Source organism: Mus pahari, chromosome 5 (assembly GCF_900095145.1).
Source record: "Mus pahari chromosome 5, PAHARI_EIJ_v1.1, whole genome shotgun sequence".
Taxonomy (NCBI): Eukaryota; Metazoa; Chordata; class Mammalia; order Rodentia; family Muridae; genus Mus; species Mus pahari.
This window is the reverse complement of record NC_034594.1, coordinates 15,412,861-15,435,631: the sequence shown is the minus strand read 5'-3', so window position 1 is coordinate 15,435,631 and position 22,771 is coordinate 15,412,861. Positions and strand designations below refer to the sequence as shown.

The window sequence follows — 22,771 nt, the reverse complement described above, 5'->3', positions numbered from 1 at the left end:
GCTAACACCACCGGTGGAATTAACCAAGTCTGATGTGATATCACAGCTGGGTGGCTCCCATGGCTGGGCTCTCGTGTTTTGAAGCTCTACTGAGAATGGGGAGAAGAACGAGCCTTATAGTCAGAAATGAGGTCGCTCTGTTTCATTTGCCCCAGTGGTAGATGTGAGAAATTTTATCCTCTAGGCTCCGAGGGTCTTTTCCCAGGATCTGGGAGAGCAGGGCTCAGTGTCCTAGAATGTTGTCACAAGTCTGTCCCTCAAGTCAGGATTCAGAGAACATAACGCACGGACAGACAGGTGTCAGGAAATGTTGGGAAGTGCCACAAAGTGTGGTGTGTGTGTTCATGAATAAGGATTTCCTTTTGTTTCCTCCAGAGATAAGACACTGAGGTTTAGAAAAGTCTCCTGTAGGCTGGGAGATGATTTAGTGTGTGGGTGAAGCACTGGATGTACAAGCAGGAGGATTTGAGTTTAGTCCCTGTCTTAGTTAGGGTTTTACTGCTGTGAACAGATACCATGACCAAGGCAACATTTAATTGGGGTTGGCTTACAGGTTCAGAGGTTCCATTATCATCAAGGCAAGACCATGGCAGCATCCAGGCAGGCATGGTACAGGAGGAGCTGAGAGTTCTACATCTTCATCTAAAGGCTGCTAGTGGAAGACTGACTTCCAGGCAGCTAGGCTGAAGGTCTTAAAGCCCATGTCCACAGTGACACACCTCCAAAACAGCCACACCTCCAAATAGTGCCACTCCCTGGGCCAAGCATATTCAAATCATGACATTCCATTTCCTGGCCCCCATAGGTTTATTCAAACACATAAGTCTATGGGGCCATATTGAGCCATAACATAATAAAAAGTTACATTTAGTCCAACTTCCAAAGTTCCCCCATAGTCTCAGCAATGTTAAAAGTTCAAAGTTCAAATCTCTTCTGAGATCCATTCAATCACTTAACTGTAATCCCCAAATCAAGACAGGAAACCAACTGGGCAAACTCCAAACTCCGCATCTCCATGGCTGATATCAAAGCAGTTTTCAGATCTCCGATTCCTTTTGTTGACCGAAACAATCTCCTTTCTCCTGGACTGGTTCCACTCCCTGCTAGCGGCTTTCCTCAGCAGATAGCCTATGGCTCTGGCATCTCGAAAATCTTGGGGTCTCCAAAGAAACTTCAATGGTACAGCTTCTTGTTCCAATGTCTAGGACCCACACATGATCTTCTGGGCTCCTCCAAAGGGTTGGCATCACTTCTCCAGCTCTGCCCTCTGTATCACTCTAAGCTCAGGTTGATCCACTCCACTGCTGATGCTGTTCATGGTGATCATCCTATGGTACTGGCATCTCCAATGGAGTCTTCTGTTGTGATTAGGCTTCAACAATAGTTTCTCATAGGCTCTCTTCATGGTGCCAAGCCTCAAATCCTTTGCATGTATGACCTTCAGTCCTGGGCCATCAACTACAACTGGCGCTGCACCGTCACCAATGGCCTTCCCTGGCTTCTCACAGTGCCAAGACTCAGCTGCTCTGCATGACCCCTTCCTTCACACCTTCAAATCCACCTGGGTAACTCTTATACATCACCAAGTACAGCTGCCGCATGAGGAACAACCTTGGCTATCTCTGGAACTCAGCTTCTTTGTGCTCTCAGAAAACACTTCCCAGAAGATTCCACCTCAGTGAAGCTGGTCTCTTCTTAATCACCACTAGTTTCTTAGCTCCAGCTAACCAGGAACAATTGTTCCAGTAGTCCCTTCTATTTTTCACTCTAAAGCCAGAGCCACGTAGCTAAAGCTGCCGAGTTCTGATGCTTGTTGGGGCATGGCCCGCCTCCTTATTCTATTACCAGCTTTCTGCTTTCCAACTCCATCTGCCTAAGTTTGGCCTTCCTGGAACTTGCTCTATAGCAAGACCTGCTTTGCCCCAGGCTGGTCTTGAACTTGGAGATCTCTTGGGCTTTGTCTCCTGGGATTAAAGGTGTATACCACCATGCCTGCATCTAAACTTAGGTGGGTGGGATCTTGTCCCCAAATCCCTTAATCTGTTATCTTCTAGAATATAGGATCGGTCCCATTTCAGTTCCTGGTGCCCCTTCAATATATTTTATATTTTTCCTTTCTAAGCTTGCTATGACTATTCAAAATGCTCTTCATGGGACTTAACCATTGAACAAAGCCTCTGCTGGGCTTTTTTGAGAGTTCTTTTATCAATGTAATTAATATAAATTTCTTTACCTTAGACTCAGGTAGACCCTTCTGACAAGGGCAAAAAGAAGCCAGCCACATTCTTCACCAAAATACCACAAAAGAGCCTCTAGACCACATTCTGAAATCTTCACTGAAGCCCCTTGGGCCAGGTCCACACAATTCAAATCACTTTCAATAGCAAAGTTCCGAATTCTTACTAAGATAGCCCATTAAACCCCAGTTAAAGCATTCCATGGCTTTCCAAACCCAAAGTCCCCAAATCTACATTCTTCTAAACAAAAGCATGACCAAGCCTATCACAGCAGTACCCCAGTCCCCGGTACCAACTTCTGTCTTAGTTAGGGTTTCCATGGTTGTGAAGAGAACCATGACCAAGGCAACTCTTATAAGAACAACATTTAATTGGGGTTGGCTTACAGGTTCAGCGGTTCAGTCCATTATCATCAAGGCAGGAACATGGCAGCATCCAGGCAGGCATGGTGCAGGAGGAGCTGAGAGTTCTACGTCTTCATCTGAAGGCTGCTAGTAGAAGACTGACTTCCAGGCACCTAGGCTGAAGATCTTAAAGCCCATGTCCACAGTGACACACCTCTAGAAAGGCCACACCTCCAAATAGTGCCACTCCCTGGGCCAAGTATATTCAAACCATGACAGTCCCCAAGTCCCAAAAAAAAAACCCAACAGACCAAACAAACAGAAATCTGTGTGGTGTTCCACTGACACGTACCTGTAATTCCAGCACTGAGGCGCCACAGAAAGCAAATGCCTGAGGCTCACTGGTCAGCCAGTCTAGTCCACCTGGTGAGCTTTGAAGGCATCTGAGGCCCAAGAGCTAAGGTCGACCTCTGGCCTCCACATTCACAGACACACTCTATGCACATGCAATCTTTGGCCGAGGTAAGAAACAAGGCCACAGAACCTCTTCCTGGTTCCCATTTCTGAACAGCATCCTGAAGCTGGGGTCCAGGACATGCTCTCTTCAGCCGACTGACTGGACTCCACCCCTGCCACAATCATTTCTGCTCCACCTGGCCATGCTCACCTTCCTTCTTCCTGCCCACACTCAGCTCTTTCTGAGACCCTGATCCACTCTCAGGTATTAAGTCTCAGCTCATCAAAGAGGAAGAATATTGTTTACCTCCTCTGAGCTGGGGAGGAAACGCCACACAAAAGAAGGAGAAGCCTCAATAATTATGAAAGGAACAGTGTGGCAAGCCTCCCTGCACAGAATAACAGCACTGGATGGCAATTCTTCTCAGAGGCACAGGGACATTCACATACCCCCAAATTCCTCTTCAGCGGGCAGTTCCCAGAAAGGGATAATAGCTTCCCGGCTGCTGCCAGGCAACCCAAAGACCAACAGGCTCTGCTTGCCAGACTAGGTTGTTGAGCAGGAACCTTTTTCAAGCTTACTGTGCACACTCACTGAGGATGCCAAAAAGCAGTACCACTCCAAACTGGAGCCTCTGAGCCCCAGGGTTAATGAGCAAAAAAACACACACAAGACATTGTGTACCCTTTTCCTGTAGAGTTGGAGTCAGTATGGCCCAGTCGTTCCCCAGCCTAGAGAGAACTGCAAATACAGAGTTTCCATGCTTTACTCCATCAGGGAGAATACAGTCCCTGGAGCTTGCCTACCCACCTAACTGCTTTCCCTGGTCTCACTTTGCTAGGATATAAAAGCTGGGATTGGAGCTGGGGTCATAGCTCAGTTGGTGTTTGCCTCATATGGGAAGTATGGATGCCTACACACATACACATAAACACACACACACACACACACACACACACACAGGCACACATATATACTCACACCCAGGTTATTGTTCTTGGTATGCTAATTTCATTGTCATTCCATCTTTGCTGATTAGTTATTATAATAAGCTCGACACGCTCTGGAGTCACTTGGGAAGAGGGATTACAGATTGCCTCCATCAGATTGCCCCGTGACTGTTTCTATGGAGCGCTGTCATATTGCTAATGGACTTAAGAAAGCCCAGCTCACTATGAACAGCATCGCTGGGTTGGTGGGTCTGGGCTGTGGAACACAATTAGCTGAGCACAAGCCAACCAGCCGCTTTCCTCCAGAGTTTCCGCCTCTTCCTCTCCCGTCTGCGTTCCTTCCTGGCTTCCCTCAATAAGGAACAGTGATGTGGAATTGTAAGCCAAATAAGCCACAGCAATAAAAACAAAACAAAACAAAACACCTTCATATGGCAGGACCAAACACCCAACACTCATCTCCTTCCCAGAGTAGGGACCAAGTGCCTACAAGGATTGCTTCTTTACCTCACAGTGTCCTCTCCCCTGATCAAGGAGGGCACTACCAGCCAGTGGAGGCCAAACACAAGGCCTTCTTGCCCATGCACATGCTATCTGCCACCCAGTGAGCAGTGCTTTCTACTGGAACCTAGTGGCTTCCCTACTCTACAGACCTGCCGCCTTACTCCCCTCGCCTTCCTTGTTGCCACACAGACCTTTCCAAGCCTCCGACCGGGCACTTTTTCTCCTATGTCCTCATTCACTTAAACTGTCAATTGTTTTCTTGAGATAACCTGACTCAAGGGTGGTCGTTTGGTGATGCAGCTGCCTTTGAGTCACCCCCTCCTCCCGTAAGTAACCCTTCATTCATACTCCTGAAAGAAACCCCAACAGGTTCACTGGGACATTAAGTTGGACTCCATTGGTATCATTAACTTGGTCTATCATTAGTGCCCTATCTAGAATGAGTAGAGCTTTGTTTACATCTCTGCCAAAAGAGTGTCACACAACAGTGACCTCCCGCTGTCTTCAATGACTTTGATTTTATCTTTATCATAACCTTCTGTAGTAGACTGAGAAGTACCTCAGGGATAGTGATTCACACACAGTGTGTATGAGGGGTGTGTGTGTGTGTGTGTGTGTGTGTGTGTGTGTGTGTGTGTGTATGCTTAGATAAGATCATGAGAACTGTCTTAATCAATGGTTTGGTGAATAATGAGTTAAATATCTTAGAAAACTATTGTGGATTGAACAACTTTTCGATTCTTGGCCTTTCTACCAGGAGACAGCCATTGTTGGACTAACTCGAGAACAGACAGTAAGCCATTCTGATAAATCCTTTTTTAATTATGTAGATGCATGCTGTCAGTTCAGATCCTCTAAAGACACCCAACCAATATACCTGGTATCTGAAAGAGTCCACGTTCAATCTCCAATATAGAAAAAAATCCACACGAAAGGTCCATCTCCAGGTAGAGATGGAGTACCCATACTTCACCCTACCTCTCCATTGAACACAGCTATGTAGCTGAGAACTCTTTAAAGAGTTAGAGGAGGCAGACGAACGTATAACACCAAGAAAGAATGGGTAGTTCTCTCTCCTGTGATCTTTTATGTCTCCACCGAGGTCACAACTGAAATTAGAAAATATTTTTGAAAGAAGTGGGTATAAGAATAAAATCTATGGCCAGGTGTAGTGGTGCACGCCTTTAATCCCAGCACTCGGGAGGCAGAGGCAGGTGGATTTTCTGAGTTCGAGGCCAGCCTAGTCTACAAAGTGAGTTCCAGGACAGCCAGGGCTATACAGAGAAACCCTGTCTCGAAAAAAAAAAAAAAAAAAAGAATAAAATTTATGACAGAGGGCCAGGGCCCATGTGATGGCTCAGCTGGGAAAGGCACTTGTTGTCAAGACTGACAAACTGAGTTTGATCCCAGGAACCCACATGGTAAGAGAGACTCAGTTCCCAAAAGTTGTCTTATGACCACCATCGTCACTCTGAGGTATGTGAATGCCAACACACATATGTACACTCACTCATACAGCACAATAAATACTTTTAAAAACAAAGAGCCAAAACCACTGCTATCGTAGATTTTAGAAGGATAACAGAGGTGCATTATGGGTATGCCCATAAATTTGATTGCTTAGATGAAGTGGCTAAATTCCTGACCAATAGGCACAAAGATAACACATCTCTACCAACACTCAGAGGTAAATATCACATATAAAAGGGCATTGCAAAACAGCACCATGCCCAGGGAGCTTCACCAATGAAGTTTAGCCAACATTTGAGGACTAAATGTTACCCAATTCTTTACATCATCTTACAGAAAACTGAAGCAGAGGAAACACTACCTAACATCCAATGAGGTCAGCATTACAAAATCAAAAAAGATGGGATCAAAACAAAAAGCCAGAGACCATTATCCTCCCTGTACACAGATGTTAAGTCTTCCGTAAAATATTAACAAATCCAACCCACTAATGTGTAATAGAAATGATGCACCACAACTGGGTGCGATCTACCTCAGATATAAAGTTCCTTGGCATCTAAAGCTCAGCTAATGTAACTCTTCATAGCAAGAGGCTGGAGAAGGTGCATCACCTGGTAAGGCTTGGTGATCATATCAGTGGCACCAGAGAGAGAGCATTTGCCGTTTACCATTACTTCAAAGTGAAAACTCTCAACAGTCAGAACATAGGCCTTTACCCTAAACTTGATGAAAAACAAACAACAAACCACCAACAACCACAGGACACCTGGAGACAAACCACAAGTAGCGTCATCCTTTATGGTGAGAAACTAGAAGCTACACTCCCAAGACTGGGGCCATGCCAACAATGACTGCTCTTCTCGTTCCCATTCAACATCCCTATTGGATATTCCAGATAATGCAATAAGGCAAGGCAAGGCAATAAAAACTGATAGGAATGAAAAATCATGAAATACAACTTTGTTCAGGGGTCATAATTTTCTCTGCATGGAAAAATTCCAAGGAAACTAAAAAAATGTCCCTAATAATAATTGAGTTTGCAAGGTGATGAGATACAGAGTCAACAAATAAAACTGAAGACAATGCCTTATGTATTGTAGTAGCAATATGCAATTAGAAACGAATGTGTAAACACAAACAATATCCTTGATGGACCCAGAAGCTCAGTGCTCAGGCATGAACGTGCCACGGCCACATTCTACTTCCCAGTTTTCCCGTGTTTCCAGAGCAATCCCTCTGGCTGTGGACGTTGGCCACACTTCCTTTCCTCTCTCTGGCTGTGGATGTTGGCCATACTTCCTTTCCTCTCTCTGGCTGTGGACGTTGGCCACACTTCCTTTCCTCTCTCTGGCTGTGGATGTTGGCCACACTTCCTTTCCTCTCTCTGGCTGTGGACGTTGGCCACACTTCCTTTCCTTTTGCTTCCCCCATGGATTCCTTCCCCAGTAACAGCCTTTGCCTAGGGGCGGAGAAGAGGTCAACGCTAGACCCAGAAGACAATTATAACTCCAGCATTGTGGCTTTAACAGGGCTTCCTAGTTGAGCTCTGCTGAATGTTGTAATCATCAATTTGATGTTTGTCTCTGTGTCTGATCCTCAAAACCAAACCCCAGCTTATGGCAAATAAATCTACATTCTGTATAAGGTTATAAAGGTTTCTTTGGTTTTATGTTAAGAGTTACCTGTAAACTTACAAAGCTTTGTAGTTCAATGGTATATGCACAGGCAATATTAATGCACTACATTATCCTATGTAAGTATTTTGGATTCAGTTTTCCTTCATTAAGGTGACGGTGAATGGCACTGTCTTCTAAGCCAAACAACTACCATCTTGGTAAGACCAGTTGTGGCTGCTTGTAAAAGATCATCACAGCTAGGTTTATTGGTTGTTGATGTTCCATCATAGAGGAAGGGTTAAGGAGGGTCACAGCAGTCTCGCCTGGGTCATCCTTCCAGCCAGCTGCATGCGATGCTGCCTTAATTGCATGTAGCCTTAGGAGTCAAAGTATATGGCTGTGGAAGACTAGGGAGAAGGGCTTCCCACACACAACTATGAGGAAGCTATCAACCATGCTGGCTATTTGCTGTACTCTCATTTGGTACATTTGCTTTGGGGGCATCCATGCCCGTGTCAGTAACTCCTCACATATGCTCTGTGAGTAAGCCCAATAAGTTCTCACTGGGTGAACCTGGATGAAGTCAGATCTTCTTTCATCATTGAGATCTTATGCTTACTCACCCACCCACCTCCAGGATAAAAATCTCACAACAGATGGTCAATTTATTTATTAATATTCCCATGTCCCATAGAATTAAAAAAAAGAAAACCAGCAAGTAGAATATGCAATAAAGATGTAAGAATGGAAATTTATTTATTTATTTATTTATTTATTTATTTATTTATTTATTTATTAGGTTTTGAGTCTCACTATGTAGCCATGGCTAAGGCTATCCTGGAACATTCTATGTAGACCAGGCTCGCCTTGAACTCATAGAGATCGGTCTTCTTCTACCTTCCAAGTGCTAGGATTAGAGATGTGCACCAACACCACACCTGACTAAGGATGAAAAGATCTTTAGTAAAAAAGGGAAAAGATTAAGATGGCTGGATTTTTTTCTTTCAAAACGCAGAAGAAAGCTGAACTGTTTAAACAAGTTACAAAGGCCTAGTCGAGTTACACAAAGAATGAGACTTCATGTATATGAAGTTAAAATTTCTAAAGTCAAAGTTCAATTCATTGATACGGAGCTTCTGCTTAAATCAGTGGAGTGATGTTCTGTTCTTCCTAATAATTACAAGTTTGACTTAAAGAACCAAAATGTATAACTAATCAAAGTTTCTTTAAGTGTTTGGGATTTTTTGCTGAAACATATTATATCAATTAAAAGTAGCAGAAGTTGATCTTCTGCATGTTACATACCTACCTGTACTTGGAGGCCTATATGGACATGGTCAGAGAGGCTAAAAAATGGGACAATAGTTTGCCTCTTGCCAGATGTGGTGGCTTGAATGAAAATGAGCTCCATAAGGAGTGGCAGTATTAGTAGGCATAGCTCTGTTGGAGTAGTGTGGCCTTGTTGGAGGAAGTGTGTCACTTGGGAGTGGGCTTTGAGGTCTCAGATGCTCAAGCCAGGCCCCAGTATCAAATCTCTCCTCTCACTGCCTGCTGATCTGGGTGTAGACGCTCAGTTACCTCTCTAGCTCCATGTCTGTTTGCATGCTGCCTTGCTTCCTGCTGTGATAACAGTGGAGCAGCCTTCTGAACTGGAAGCCAGCCCCAATGAAGTACTTTCCTTTATAAGAGTTGCTGTGGTCATGGTGTCTCTTCACAGCAATAGAAACCCTAACAATGACACTCACCAAGGCCAACTAGTTCCAGGAGACTGTGAGGCATCTCTTGAAATGTCCTGTTCCTGTGGTAACTCACTTGTTCTCTTGTTGGGAAGGTATGAAAACACCACCCAGAGAACTCTATGGGTTGCCCAGTTGACGAAAAATAGTGTCAACACAGAGGGACATCTTTTAAAGCATCCAAGTGAAGCCATGGTCAAGCAAGGCCCTCACCCTGACCTTACACAGACAGAACAGTAGCTAAAATGAAAACTAGAGGAGCCGTAGGCGCATGAGGACCATATCTTCAACTGACTTTGATGGCATACACACACACACACACACACACACACACACACACACGCACACGCACACGCACACGCACATGCTCACGCACACACATGCAACGCACACACACATGCATGCACACACACACACGCGCGCACACACACACACACACACACACATATACACGCATACACATGCACACACACATGCACATGCTCACGCACACACATGCAACGCACACACACATGCATGCACACACACGCGCACGCGCGCACGCGTGCGCACACACACACACACACACACACACACGCACATGCACAAATCATTTTAGCCACTAGCATGATCTTAAACACCTAATTGGACAGTATAACCATAGTCTAAAATGATTTCGATATGTCTCTTTGACATCCAAGGGATTGCACCTGCCAGACATTAGACTTAAATCCATCTAAGGTGCTATTTAGACAACTATCTCTCACAAATAACTGTCTTCTTGGTAAGAAAAACATGACCAATTTTAAAACTCCATACATTGGCTTACTGTCGCACCTGCCCATAGCTAAGAGGGACAGATCCCCTATTGTTTGTTTCAACCCCCAAATTAAATACGTCTGCTTCCTTTCCTTCCCTATCTGAAAGCCATCAGGAAAGGATCTCACACTGATTCTAAACCACCTCAGCAGCTACCAAAGGGCCTGAAAGCAGATCCTGGGTTGAGCCAGGCTTAAAAACCAAAGAAAGACTGGAGTAGTCAATGGACGCATGCTATGTAATGCCATCAAAAGACACTAATGGACTTTGATTCAGACATTAAAAAACATACTCTGTCCAGGCTTCTCCTCTTACTGGTCCAGGACTCGTGCTAATAACTCTTCCTTTCCTCCTTTACTCACATCTCTTTGTACCGGTCAAGGCCTTTGTTTCCTCCCTATACCAGGCTGTTACGCAAACAAGAACTACTGATGAATTTTTGGGGTCTGTGATGGTTTGAATAAGGATGGCCCCCTATAGGCTCATATAGTTGAATGCTTAGTCACCGGGGGAATCACACTATTCAAAAAGGATTAGGAGGTGTGGTTTTGTTGGAGTGTGTGGCCTTGTTGGAATAAATGCAGCACTGGGGACAGGCTTTGGCATTTCGAAAGGCCATGTCATGCCCAGTCTCTGTCTCAGGCCACAGATCAGGATGTAGCTCTTAGCTACTTCTTTAGCACTATACCTGCCTGCCACTAGGCTCCCTGCTATGATGACAATGGACTAAGCCTTTGAAGCTGTAAGCAAGCCACTAATTAAATGTTTTCCTTTAAAAGAGTTAAGAGTTGCCATGGTCATGGTGTCTCTTCACATCGATAGAACACTGACTAAGACAGAGGCTTTTAGATAAACCCGGTGGAGGGGTACTATGACTGCCATATCTGGGACCTCCATTCAGCAGAAAGAAGACAGATTGGTCACCACCCCAATGCCACAATGCAGTTAGGGTTACCTCTTTAAGAAGGGGGATGATGAAACTGTTTAAAATTATGAAAACAGTCTAGGGCAGTGATTCTTAACCTTCCTAATGTTGCAACCCTTTAGTACAGTTCCTCATGTTGCCGTGACCCCCCACCATAAAACTGTTTCCATTGTTACCTCATAACTGTAGTTTGGCTACTGTTATGAATCATAATGTAAATATTTCTTGGACATAGAGGGTTGCCAATGGGGTCACAACCCACAGGTTGTGAACCACTGGTCTAGTGGAAAAAGACCCCAAAGAAAAGCAGTCAGCTTGTCTTTTGATTGAAAGCCAGGAACAGCTTGGCAGGCTCATCCTTGCCAGAGGCCAAAGATGTCAAAGGTTTTCTGTAGGCTCTGATCTGACTTTAAAGCAACTCTAAGGTTACCCTCACAGAGGAAATGTATTATGGTAATGAGTATCAGTGAAAGTGTGCTAAGAGAGAAAGTCCTGCTCAATAGAATATAATCTCTCATCGCGTAGTCACTTAACATTCCAGTTGGGTTAGGTTAATTATCTGGCTCAGGGACATCCCTCCATCTCTCAGGAAGGCAGGATTACCTTAAGGCAAGCTGAAGAGAGAGCTAGATTAATTCATTCTTTGAGTTAGGGGCTTGCCCAGAGACTCATTGAAACCACTGTCACCATGGAATCTTGTCACTTACTGTTACTCGAGACTTCAGGAAGTCAGCATGTGCTAGCTGAGTTTGAAGGGATGTTAGGAACATAAGTGAAACCACTGTGTGAGACTGGAAAACCATCCTGTGTGACTTGGAGTAATGTAATGCTTATGCGATAAGGAGTCGTACATGAGGCAGCTTCAATATGAGCCAAGCCTTAGCACGCTCTGATAAGTTAATGAACCAACCCCAAGATAACTTGATATGTTAAAGAATCAACCGACCCTAAGCTTCAAGACCAGATTGCACAAAGCTAATACCATGGGAACAATGAAAAAGAAAATGGAGCCAGCCAGGTTGGCACTGCTGTGCTTCTGAGGGGTGGCATCACATCCCCTGTGTTGATCCCATAAGCAATGGGACTTTGAGACCAGTCACCCTGTGACTCTAGCTCCTGTGACTGTTGGGTTTGTTGGGTTTGTGGCACCCTTGCCAAGTTCACACATGCCTTCCTGTTTAGGATCAGTCACTGGTTAAGCTCAAAGACCAGCCTTGACATTCTGGCCTGCCTGCCATCCTCCTGGTCTGTCACCCTCAGACATGGCTGCAGTTTAAACCCCAAGTGATTTCAATGGGGGATAGAGGATTCTTCAGCTAAGCCTGCTGCAGAGTCCACCTACCTTTCTGGCTTGGTGAGGCAGCTAGTTACATGAGATTAATGTAATCTTTATAATAGCCTGGTACTGAGAGGAATGTTTGGGTGATTAAACCCAGCATATTCAAAAGACAAATCTCTTGTGGGCACCTTAATTGCCAAATGTCTCAAGTCCACTGGCCCTGCTAGTCACAAGGTGGGGACAATAATGTGTAAACGGGAGGAAGATTGCTTGAAGGGTTTGTTTTCCTTTGTGTGTTTCTTTGTGGGACACTGAAAATATTTTTTTTCTATCCTTGCTAGAAGAGGAAGGAGCAGAATTTAGTTGGTGTGAGTCCACCATATTATAGGTGCCCATGATTATTTAGAGTCTCTGGAAGTTTCTCTTAGGAAACAAAAATCACACTCAGGCAGAGTCTCTAGGAAGGGCTCCTGCCATTTTCTTTTCCAGCAACTGGGAGGGAGGGAGGGAGGGAGGGAGGGAGGGAAGGAGGAAGGAAGGACAAAGGGATGGGACAGAGAGAGAGCCCTATGGGTGAGCAATTCCTGAATAACCCATAAATTCAGTATCAGGAGCAGTGTACACTAGGCCACCTCTCCAGTCCTCTTTACCTTGTGTTTTAAAACAGGGTCTCCTACCTTCACCTGGAGCTTGCTAATTCTGCTAGTTGGGGCTGGCCAAGGAGCCAGAGAGCTGCCTGTCTCTGCCCCCCTTGTAACTGTGGGTATAACACTCTCCATCGATCCTGGCGGGTTTTTTGCTTGTTTGTTTGCTGTGAGTTCTGCAGCATTTAACTCGGGTCCTTAAGCTCATGCGGCAAGCGCTTTACAAACAGAGCCATCTCCCCAGCCCTCACAGCTCTTTAAGAGTTATGATTTATTGAACTATAATTCACATAGTGAACAAATCACCTGCTTCCAGGAATTAAGTGTTTAAATAAGTTAGCAGGCTTGCACAGGCGTCATCTTAGTCTGCTTTGGAACACTTCCACTCTCCCTGCGAGAAATTGCAACTTATTAGCAGTGGTGCCTACTGTTCCTGTGTAGTTTCTCCTAGGCCTAGCAGCTGCTCCTCTGCCTTTGTGTCTGTCTGTTCTGGAAAGTTCCCATAAAAGGAATAACATGTTGTTACTGGCTCCTGTCAGTAACACTCAGTTATTTTGAGTCTCACTGGAGTTGGTTGATACATGTGTCAACTCATTCTGTTGCTAAACAGGATTCCATTGTGCGAACGGAACTGCAGTCTGTTTATCTTTTCAACCACTCCAAGATACCAGGGACCTGGGAGATGGCTGAGTGGGTAAGGACACTTGCTGTGGACCTGAGTTCAAATCTCCGCCACCCACATGAAAAGCCGGGCACAGTGGCAGATAACCCTGCAATCCCAGGCGATCGGTGGGTTGACGTCTGGCCCCCGGTACAGTGGATTTTCTGGCTGATGAGCCTAGCTCTAAGATTATTGAGAGAGCTTGTGTTGGTTAGGATGCCTGACCTGCACACACATGAACGTATACCACACACATGTCCAGCTGCACACAAACAACACTTGAGCTCTTCCCAGTCTGGGATGCCCCTTGTGGAAGTAGCTTTGTGTATCCAGGGACAAGTCCCTTGGAGTCTAGTTGGTCAAGTGGCAACTTTGTATGCAGCTGGTGAAGTGTTTTCCAATGTGCTGGAACCAACTCACATGACCCACCAGGATGGTGAAAGGCTCCCAGCTTCACTTCAAGGTACCAAGGACTCCTGATATCTTCACTGTGTTAATGACAGAGGACATAGAGGACCATCTCACCATAATTCTTGTTTACATTTCCCAGTAACCGATGACAGTGAAGGAATCTCTCTGTGGGGTTACCCGTCACATGTATGATGTTACTACAGAAGTGTCTACCTAAATCTTAGCCTACTTGTAAATTAAACCGTGTTGCCTATGTTTTGGGTACAAATCCCTGTCAGATAGATCATATGGAAAGATTTTCTACCACTCAGTGGATTGTCTTTTCAACTTTTTCGCAGAGTTTTGTAGACTGGGACCTTGTTAATTTCAACTCAATTCCACATCAACTTCATGTTTGTTTTGCCATTTCTGCTTTTTTGTTGTATCCAAAAGTCACTGTGTAACCCAAGTAGCAAACAGTTGCTGTTTTATTCTCAGACTTTGGGCTTTGTTGAGTTGATTTTAGCTATTTGGTGTCATTGAGGCTACACATCAATTTTAGAGTTTTTTTCTACCTTAGACAAAATTTATTGGGATTAGGGAAATTGTATTGAGTCCCTGGAGCACGATAAGAAGTGCTGACAGCAATCCTGGAGCACTATAGCTGGCTAGTGGTGATGATGTTACCCTGTGGAGCACGCTAGGCAGTGATGATGTCAGTCAGTGGAGCACTCTAGGCAGTGATGATGTCAGTCCGTGGAGCACTCCCAGCAACACTGACATCTTAACAATATTAAATGTCCTAATCTATGAACAAAATGTCTTTCCATTTATTTGTGCCTTGGCCAATTTCTTTCTGCAAGGTTTAATACTTTTTAGTATGTAAGTCTTTGAAAACTATCCCAGCCTATGTGGTGTGGTCCTGGAATGCTGAAAGGGCTCTTATGGACTTCCCTTAACAGTGGACCAAATGGAAGGGTGAAGTTATGTGCCCTGTCCTTTTACCATGACCCAGGCATGTAGAAGGTAGGTCCCCTAGGAGAGCTAAGGGCAAGAGCAAAAGTACCTACTCCTGGAAGCCTACTACACACACAAGCAGCTCACCCAGGGTTAGCAGGCACACAAGTTCCTCCTAGTCCCGGTGAGACCCAAGTTCAAGATCAGCCTTGCTATGTGGAACATGATTGACAGCGGGGGGTGGGGGGAGCTCATGAAGCCAGTATGACACCTGTGAAGCAGGCACCCCTTCCAGAGAGAAGGCCGAGGCCAGGCTAAGTGGTCCAGTGCATCCACAGTGGTGCAGCTACCTCTTGGCAGCAGGAGAGACTGACACTCCTTATTCAGCGCTGCATGGCAACATCACACTGCAGACTACTGCGCAGTGTTCCCGTCAGCCCATCTCGAGGTGGGTCTTGGGATAGGTACAGGGCACTCCAAGGGACCATGGTGATGCCGTGCCAACCTGTCTCCATGGGACAGGCTCGGCGGGGCAAAGTAAGGTCGTCTGGATTTAAGGAATGGAACGCATGTAGTACTGGTGCCTTGGCATAGCTGTGGTGACACATGCTGGCATCCCTGTCCTGGAAGCACCAGGCTACCAGGCTACCAGGCTACCAGCACAAGATGACTCCTCACTGGAACCTAAATAGCTTCTCAGGTGGTCCTTGGCAGGCTCAGGACCTCCAGGGTCAGCAGCCTGCGTTAAGTTTAGGAGGCCTTTGATATTGCCCTAGCTGCGGAGACTTTCCCCTCTCCAGGCTATAACTATTTACACCTGTCTCCTTCCAAGAAGGTCTCGGTTCCGAGAAGCTATGGCCTTCAAAGTTGGAACCCACTAGCTGTGCCTTAAGTCGCAACATATTCCCCGTGTGGCCTGTACAGCCCGGCACTCCCCAAACTACAGGAGATGCCAGGCCTCTGCTCACCTCCTAGATATCACTTCTCCTGCCTAATTCCTATGCTGTGTCTCCTCACCCCCACCCCCACCCCGGCCCCCGGTCCCCACTGCTCCCAGGAGGTCCTCTCTGACACCTGCTTTTAAGCATACTCTCCCTTCGTCCTGGGCATGCTCTTCGTCTCTCACCTCTTGGTCTCCCACACATCTGTGTTGAATCACCCTATCTCACCCATGCAGGCTTCTTGGGACTTCTGAAGGCAGCTCAGTGCCCCAGGATGAGGCTTCCCACGATGCTATGAACCATCTGGTCCTGCTGGATTCCGTTAGGCAAAGATTTGTGTCTCCTATCCTGACTCCCCAAGACTGGCCACTACTCAGCTTCACCCCTGGTGACAAAGGTGATGCTCACATAGGAGCTCTTCAGGGGGGCCAGTCTGCCCAGTTCCTCTAGGGAGCAAGTGCAACCCAGGCATGCTCTACATAGAACATATCCCTGGAAAACTCTGGAAAGAATACAAATTGTAGGACTGGAAGGATCTGTTTCCCTCATTATAAAAATAGCATTGGTGGTTAGACGGCACATCTAAGATGGCTTGGCGCATGCCCTGTACCATGTGGATACTTCTGAAGTGGAGCAGGTGTGGTAGCCTATCCAGGCATGTTCAAGCTGTAGCCTACAGGCTACATGTGGCCCGGCACATGTGAGGATGACAGTGTCATTTCACAATGTCAAAGGTTGGATGACCCTGAGTACAGAAGCAAATGCTTAAAAGGACCAAGAATCTTGTCTAAACATTGGGATTTGGACAGGGGCTCTCTGCCTCCAAATCTAAGCATAGATACCTTAATTACCAAGACCCAAAAGACTCTCAGGGAACCACAGAGATACCCTGAGAAAAATCTCTTGGTTGTTGGTCCCAGTGGTGGGGACAGAACCCAGAGCTTAGTGCAAGCTAGGTGAGCGCTCTCTACCACTGAGCAATGTCCTATACTTCCTGCTGGTACCTACCTGGAATCCCTGAGGCAGTTGGTCACCTGACCAGGCTTACAGAAGAGTAGATGATTGTAGCAGTCAAAGGTTTGTAGTCCCCTGGTGACATTACCTAACTTATTTATGTGACACCCAAAAGGTGTTACTCTCTTAACTGTTAGTGTGTGTCTGTTTGTTTCCCTTCCTAGGAGGGTCCCAGCCAGGCCCCCGTCACTCTTTTGGCTCAGAGAAAGCATGGCACAGCCCTACCCCAGCACTGACAACATCCCTGCGGTACCCCAGCAGGGTGGAAGTGATCTGTCTGGAAAAACCAGAAGAAGCTCTGCCCTTCCCTCAGCTCTGCAGGAAGTGCCAGCTGAGAGAACACTCTCACCCACAGCACTTCCTAGGGGCTCACCTCCCTCAGCCTGAAAAGACCAAGCTGTCTGAGAACACCTCAGGCAGGGAGGGAGCTCTGACCTGACAGTAGCTTGTGGTAAGCAATGCCAATTACCAGCTGCAAAGGCAGGACCTGCTTCTCAGGTCACAGCTCTGAGAGCCCCAAGGCCTCCTGAGAAGGAAGACACATGGCATCCCACCTCCTGGCCAAGAGCATCTTGTATTCTCCTCAGCTAACTCCTACAAGTTGTCCTCTTACCTCTACATGCGTTCCGTGTCGTGCATGTACCCACACATGTACATACAGCAGCAAAGGTAACTAAAACAATACAAAGCAAAACACCAAAGCTGCTGGGGCTAGGAACATAAGGCCATCAATTTGGACCCCCCAGTACCGACATAAGAAGTGAAGCATGGTAGGGTATGGTCGTAATCCCAGCACTTCTCAGGCTGCAAAGGAAACAGGAGGACCCCACCCAACTCGGTAAGATCAGTGAGCATCAGGTTCAAAGAGAGATCATGCCCCCCCCCCCAAATTAGAGATCAATTAAAGACATTACCAGATGTCTACTTCTGGCCTACACATGTACATGCACACGCGACCCCCCCAACACTCCCCCACACACATACATGTACACACTCTCTTGTGAAAAGTGTGAAACAAAATATAAACTAGGTCGGCTAGACAAGTCTCAATGACTAGAACTGGCAGATAGTAGGTGATCAATAAATATTTGTTGAGTAAACTCCACTGCCCTTATACAAGTCCCTGATCCGACTTTGAAGACTCAAAGCTCATTCACTAAAGGGGGTACGGGGGGGGGGCTATGCTGTAGTTTGGAAGGAGGCTGTCCACTGAAGTCTCGTGTTCAAAAGGACTGTCCTTAGATAGGCAAGAGAGGGAGGTGACCGAGCCATTAAGAGATATGACTTAGGAAAAGGTTTTAGGCCAAAGCCTCATCCTCCCTCCCCCTCCCCCACTTTTGATCCACTACATCTCCTCCAGCCCGTGGTATCTCACCATGGGCCCAAAGCAACAGGACAAACCATCCGTTCACAGAAATCCCCCAACCCTCTGTCTTTATAGGTTAATTATCTCAAGTGTTTTGTTACCATAACAGAAAGTTGACTGATACACACCTGAATTCACACTAGAGGCACAATGTCTGTTTTCCAAATGTCCAAGAAAAGAACTACATAGACCTTTTAGGACATACTAAACATTGGTTCTGAGATAATTCCTGGTGACTCAGGGCATCACCAAATTTCACCATCAGGAGTAAGAAGAGCTCAACAGCTGTAGAGGCATGCCGGATCACAAAACAGGGCCACATCCCAAGTCTACCTCAGAGCAACCACTCTGGTTCTGGCCCTGTCCTGTGGTGACTTCCCTGTCCTGAGTGTCAGTTGACGAAGACATAATCAACAGCTGACAGAAACTTCACCCTGTTCCCTGATCCATGATGCTCACATGTATGTAGCAAGAAAGGTTGGCTGGGAGCCTCAGGAGTGCTCACCACTCCCAGACTGTGGCTCCCTGCCAGTCCTTCATCCGTGGACACTAAAGCACAGCAGCAGCTGAGAAGAGCGGTCTCTGCTGCCTGCTCAGTTAGCCCACCTGTCAGGTTTATGCAACAGCCATGAAGCAATGAAGAAGCCAGCAGGTGGCCGGTAAGATAGCTGATGATCCGAGTTCAATCCTTGGACCCTTTGTAAATGTGGAAGAAGAGAACTGAATCCACAAAGTTATCCTCTGTTCTCCATATAGGTACACAGCATGCATGTGTCCTATCATCGTATATGCACATGATAATTAAAATGATATCCTAGGCTGACCTATGGGGATTCCCTCATCATACATGATCTCCACACTGAAACTCACCTGCTATCATCTCTGGCACTAGTAAAAAGCTGGTCTTCTTTATGGCACCTGCTTACATGTACCTGTGTATGTGCTCCTGTACACAGACATGCCTAGAACACACAATCAGTAGTACGTATCCTGTTGTGTATGTGTGCATCAGAGCATGCCAGTATGCATATACTGTGTGTATACATGTCCATAGGAGCATTCAGGTGTGCATGTATGTGCACAAACAATAGTCACCAGATGTCTATTTATGACCTATATACATGCACATGCACAAATATACACATGCATATATGTATGTGTGAATAAGTATGCCAGTATGCATGCATTCATGTAAATACAAGAATGCCAGTATACATGTATATGTGTGTATCTGACCACATTTGGGGTGTGAGTGTGTGTGCTGTGTGTTTAGTTCTATATAGGAGCATACTAGTATGTATGTACATGTGTGTATAAGCTCGCAGGCACATGTACATGCATGTGTACATAAGCATGTGGGTATATGTGCCCTGCATATACACATGTATACACAAACATGCTGATATGTGCATACCTATCTGTGCACATGTTTATACAAGCATGCCAATGTGTGTTCCTGTGTGTGCATACATGAGCACCACATGCTAGTGTGCACACACATGTGTTTGGGAATGGGCAGAAATAGATCACACTCCCAGGGCAGGGGTCACACAAACTTCCACCGCCTCCCACTAACTCTGTGCCATCCCTCAGCTAACAGATACTGTCCCCGATGGCCTCTTGGTGTTCTATGACATTGTACTGTGAGGCCTTGGATATTGTATTAGACATAGGGCAAGTTTAATGAAGACAGAGAGATCTACCACTTCGGTGGAGAGCTGGGATGCCCACTTGTCATTCTAGAGTACTCCCCTTGAACGAGACATGTAGCACGGTGGCCTGCATGGATGGGGCTCTGGCCTTTGAGACAGTGCATATCCCTCCTGGTACCACCAAAGGTTGTGCTCTGCGGGGGTCCACAGCAAGTGTGAGCTCTCTGGCTGGCCTACCTGAACTGAACTGTGCCTGGCACATTTGTAGCAGGTTTGAGTGCAGCGCATCTGAAGACGGGCCCAGCAGAAAGCTCATCTACCTGGGCTTTGGGCTTCTGAGGCACCCTTCCTCCTGGGACTCAAGAGAGATTAGCTATGGCTCTGTGAACTTGAGACACTGAGGTTGACAATCAAGTGCCAGTCACCAGGTAATTCTTTCAGAAGCCCACTAGAGCCGCTGGCATCTGTCACCTCCCACATCACCAGTGTCTGTGCAAGCAAAGGTGTAATCTGCATTCACATGTGTCTCTGTAAACTGTGCCTGCGAAGCCAGAAGTGGGTGCGGTGGCCTTCAGCTCCTCCCAGGGGAGAGACTGCAGGGCACATCCACCCTGTCCTCTATATACATGGAATATGGTAAGAGGGTCCAGGGACAGGACAGTGAGTAAGAGGGGAAGGTGAGGACATCCTGTCCCCAGTTCCCAGGTCTGGTTAGCAAACAGGCGAGCTGTCCCAGAATTGCTAGCAACCTCCCCATAGGCTACACTGCCTGTTCCCTGGGCTAAGGCAAGCAAGACCTGGAGATTCTGTCTAGCTGACTTGTGACCTAAGTCACCTGTTGCTTACTGCTACCTACAGTCATAACTGAGGAAGAACCAAGGTCCCCAGCTCACAAAAACACCACCCACCTGCTGCCTTAAGACCCCCAACCCGAAAGGAACAAAATGAATTAACCACACTTTTCCAAACAGGAAAACAAACCCCAGAGTGCTTAAATGATTATTCCAAGATCGATTGTATAGCTTGGGATTCTGTGGCAGGGCCATCATTCCAAGAGTCTGAACAGCACAAAACAGTGAGCCAGGCATGCTTGCCCTTCCCCCACCTCGATGCCGAGCCCCAGAAAGTCCCCTCTCCCCCATCCCTCATTCTCTTCCTCTGTGATTGTATTGGAACCGCTAAGGTGGTTCCAGGTAGGCAGGCCTTCCAGATGGCAGAGAACAAGGCTGAGGTCATGTAGAGTTCCTTCTATCCGGACTGGGTCTGGGTCACCTGCTTCTCCTGCTCAGAGCTCTCAGGGCCAGAAGACTCTGCCTCACCCGCACCCATCACCTGCCAGCCTCTCCCTGCGCTTCCTCCTGCGGACCTCCAGCTGACACTTCCGGATTCTTGAAGCCTTGGTCCTGAAGTCAGGGCACATTCCCACCTCCCACACTGCTGCTCACTTGGAGAGGTGGGGCTTGGCAACCTGCAGCCAGCTACCCCTCTGCCAGTGCCCTGTAGCCGGCTGCCCACCCCAAGGTCCCTGTGTGGGCAAGAGACGTGGTAGCATCCCAGTACAGTGGGGTCTCCACGATCGATCGGGTACCCCAGTCCAGGACTCAGCTCTTCTACTAAATTCCGATTCCGGTACGGAGTCTTAGGCACTTGTTCACGAGGGTGCCCCAACCGAGATTCTCCCTCTGATACATCCAGGTAACAATAGGAACCACTTCCTGGGTAGCTCCAGCTGCCCAGCTACCCAGTTAAGGGCGTGAGAAACCCAGGAGTGCTCGGGCTCTAACCAGTCTCTCCAGCCTTGTCAAGTCCGCCTCCCCGGAGCCTTTCATCCCCTGTGCGCCTCTTTCCCCCTCCGTCCCCGCAGTCCCCAAGGCCACACTAGGGCAGGCCACCGCCTCCAGATCCAGCACATCCATGGAGAAGCTGCGACTGCCGCGCGGATCGTTCTTGAGTGCCTCTCAGCCACCCACAAACAGCCCAGGGCGCAGCGGCGTGCGCGGCTGCCCTCTCAGCAACCCCAGCAAAACTCTGCCAGTTTTGAGTCCCCGGGACCACGTCTCTCACCTTGAAGAAGCTGCGAAGGAAGTGCACCACACCAAGCATGGTGCCGCCCGGGCACTACGGCCACCCGCTGCTCCGGACCGCACTGGTGAGCCGAGCTCCGGACGCCACCCGGCGCCCCGCCCCATGGTCTGCCCTGGACCCCGAGGAGCCCCGCCTCCGCAACCCGGCCACGCCGGGCACGTGCGAGTCCGCAGGGACTTGTCCAAACACCGGTCCGCCCGCCCACTAGGAATCCGAGTGTAGTCTAAGTAAGAAAAGGGCAAGTGGATCCACAGCGGTCTATCTGTTGCTTGCTGGCACGCTCACCTCCACCCTTTGATCCCCTAGGTCTGTCTGGCACACAGTCCTATGACTAGTGCCTGGCCTTGGCCCTATTGGAAGCAGCCACCTCCCTTTCCACCTCAGAGCTTAGTCAACCATTGAGAACCTTCAAGACGTTAACGCAATATTTTAGTAGCTGAGGAAACAAGTACTCACAAAGCTAGAACTGGGCAATTGTGGACTCCTGTACCTAAATCTTGACCCAGAGCCCACTTCTTGCTCCCCTTTCCCCACCTTTCCAGTTGTTCTCTGATAGATAGATGTGACTGGAGGAAAGGTGAGGAGCGTCCTGGAAGCTGGTGTGGTGAGACAGAAGCAGGTGACCAGGACACAGAGGGTCTCTAGAGTCACGTTTTTGATGAGTCATCAGTTTTTTAGGTTCATTTGTGTGTTTGCGCACAAGCATACACATACCACAGGAGGATGTTCCAGGACTTGGCTTTTG

At 47.2% G+C, this 22,771-nt stretch overlaps 1 protein-coding gene across 3 annotated transcripts in view; it reads right to left on the bottom strand.

Moving 5' to 3' along the window:
* Window positions 1–22,086, bottom strand: part of Arhgef4 (Rho guanine nucleotide exchange factor 4) — a 136,180-nt gene extending 114,094 nt beyond the window's left edge. For 2 of the 3 annotated variants that reach the window (XM_029539391.1, XM_029539390.1), the window contains exon 1: window positions 22,006–22,079. In XM_029539391.1, the coding sequence (XP_029395251.1) occupies window positions 22,006–22,044 (39 nt within the window). In that variant the 5' untranslated portion in view covers window positions 22,045–22,079. Of the gene's footprint in view, window positions 1–22,005 lie in introns of all 3 variants that reach the window. The other variant, XM_021197307.2, reaches the window with a different exon arrangement.
* Window positions 22,087–22,771: the final 685 nt, after the last annotated feature.